Raw genomic sequence first — 2,412 nt, forward strand, 5'->3', positions numbered from 1 at the left:
GGAAATTAAAACTGGCAGTTTCCGTTTGAAATCATTAAAAAAAAAAAGAAAATATCACACCTTACATATAATTTTTAATTGTTAAATTAATTATATTTTTTGTCATTAAATATAGTAACTATCATCTTAAAATTTATTAATATAAATATAACTTATAAATTATAATTTGAAAAAGAGAAAAAAAAAATTGTTCCTCATTTAAATATTTTTAATTTAAATCTTTTAGCCTTTATAATATATAGTTTTTACATATAAATTAAACAATATTTATTTAAGATTTATTAATTTTTGACTCGTAAATAAAATAATAAGAAATTTTTCTCCCTTGCAACAGTAAAAAAACCGCAATTTGAAGGTAATTTTTGGAATAAAAATTTATATTGTAATTTTTTTAACTCTTAAACTAGATAGAAAGACATTTTACCCCTTTATAACGGTAAAAAAATGGCTACTTGAAAGGTAATATTTTGGAATAAAAAATTTATATTATGATATTTTTTGTTAATTGTTATATAAAATTAAAGGACATTTTTATCCTTTATAATGGTAAAAAAAGCAAAAAATTTGAAGGGTACTTTTATGAATAAAAATTTATAAGTTAACTATGAATACATTAATAATCTTCCCTTTTTTCACAATATCAATTCTTTTTCTCTAAACTCCATTGAATTTCTCCTATCATTTCTTTTCTCCTAATATAAATTAAGTACAAGTCTATTTTTTGACATATCTCAATTTAAATTTATAGAAATTAAATACTAGTAAAGAATTTTAAATTTATATTTTGTGTAGTTATAATTTTTTAATATATTTTAAAACTATTAGTTTACTCTTTAGTCTTTTTTTTTAATTTAATACTATATTATTTATTAATTTTCTTATTTAGCTAAAAAAATTAAAAGGTTAAAAAAAAAAATCTAAATTCGATTTCAAGCTGGAATCGAACAGAAACCGGTAGTTTTAAAACCGTCTAAAAGTGGTTCAATTCCGGTTTCACCTTTTTTGAAACCAAAACCGGCGGTTTTAGAACCGTGGTCATGCCTGAATAGAGTCATAATATAACTTTAATAAATAATTAATTAGAAAAACTTAATTAATATTAATCATTGATTAAACACCATCGCTTAGAAACACCTAAATTTTACTTTCAAAAAATAAAAAGAAACGCCTAAAAATTTTGAAATTGATTAAATATTGATTATTAACATTACCAACTTCTGATGCACGTAAATAAATTGAATTGATATTAACCAAATAATGAGTAACAAAGATTAATATTAATTATGTAAATCAAGGATTATAAATTATTACATATTTCACTTATTACATGAATAAACATACATATAAAGAATAAATAAACACTAGCGAAGCCTACCTTACGTTTCGCTCTTATTCATTTAAAACATAATACTTTATTTGTTGTCCGATATTGGAAATAATTAACAAATGGATCGATAACTAATTAACTATGCATAACTGCACATTCCGTAGGCGCAAACTCTACCTTTCTTGCACTTGTTGTTGCAACCTCCACAATGGTTCTTGTTGGACATTAGATTCACACACGCCCCTTTGCAGCAAATCTCAGGGAACTTACACTTCTTCCCGCACTTCCCGCAGTTTACTTTATCTGTCATCACGTTCACACATTTCTTCTTGCAGCAGTCGGGCCCTGGGCTGCCATTCCCATGGCAAACCCTAGGGTATTTATCACATGTAATTCTTCTCTGGCCAAGAAAACGATTTGCAATTCCTCGCATGGAAGGCCGAGGAATATCGGAACTTTCATCTATATATGATTCTTCTTCTGACGACAGAGCAATAGCTGTAAAAGCCAAGAGCACGGCCAACAAAATGAAAAACTTAACAGACCTCATGTTTCTCTGTGCTGTGTGTGAATCGAAGTAAAGAAAAAGAAGGGAATGGATGGAGAAGTATGGAAGATATTTATAGAGAACAAAAGAGGTTCTAAGGTTCTAGTTTCCATTTGCATGGCATAAGTCAATATCTTGTGTTGTATAGTGGAGTGGTCTAATTCAATTGCCTTGTGAAATGAAATTCAAGTGAAAACCAAAATTAGGCTTCCAAAGATAATATATTAATTTTTTAAATAATAGATTTTTCCTTTTTAACTGGTTGGTGAGTTTCCATATCGTAATTTCCCTAGTAAATTGTTTTTTTAGTCCCTTTGTAATAGTGACTTAATGGTCATCTTCCAATTTTTTATTTTTCAATTTTGTACATATTATATTTCTGTTGCAAAATTATAAAAAGGAAGAATAACAGAAGGGATTATTATAAATATAATGTCTGATCTTTATCCAGTTTTTTATCAATTAATTAGTATATGAATATTTGACTGGAATCACTAAAAAAAAAAAACTATGGTTAAACTCTATATGCACCCCACAG

The 2,412-nt window shown here is 26.5% G+C and overlaps 1 protein-coding gene across 1 annotated transcript; it reads right to left on the bottom strand.

Moving 5' to 3' along the window:
- Positions 1–1,375: 1,375 nt before the first annotated feature.
- On the bottom strand, positions 1,376–2,045 carry LOC119371007 (stigma-specific STIG1-like protein 1). The gene has a single exon (XM_037640344.2). The coding sequence runs from the start codon at positions 1,875–1,877 to the stop codon at positions 1,467–1,469; it is 411 nt and encodes a 136-aa protein (XP_037496272.1). The 5' UTR covers positions 1,878–2,045; the 3' UTR covers positions 1,376–1,466.
- Positions 2,046–2,412: the final 367 nt, after the last annotated feature.

This window comes from Jatropha curcas, chromosome 4 (genome assembly GCF_041381405.1).
Source record: "Jatropha curcas cultivar XTBG-Jc1 chromosome 4, XTBG_Jcur_1.0, whole genome shotgun sequence".
NCBI lineage: Eukaryota > Viridiplantae > Streptophyta > Magnoliopsida > Malpighiales > Euphorbiaceae > Jatropha > Jatropha curcas.

What these genes read in the sequence shown, in the direction of transcription:
- LOC119371007 (XM_037640344.2), bottom strand. Translation starts at nt 1,877, where the DNA reads ATGAGGTCTGTTAAGTTTTTCATTTTGTTGGCCGTGCTCTTGGCTTTT.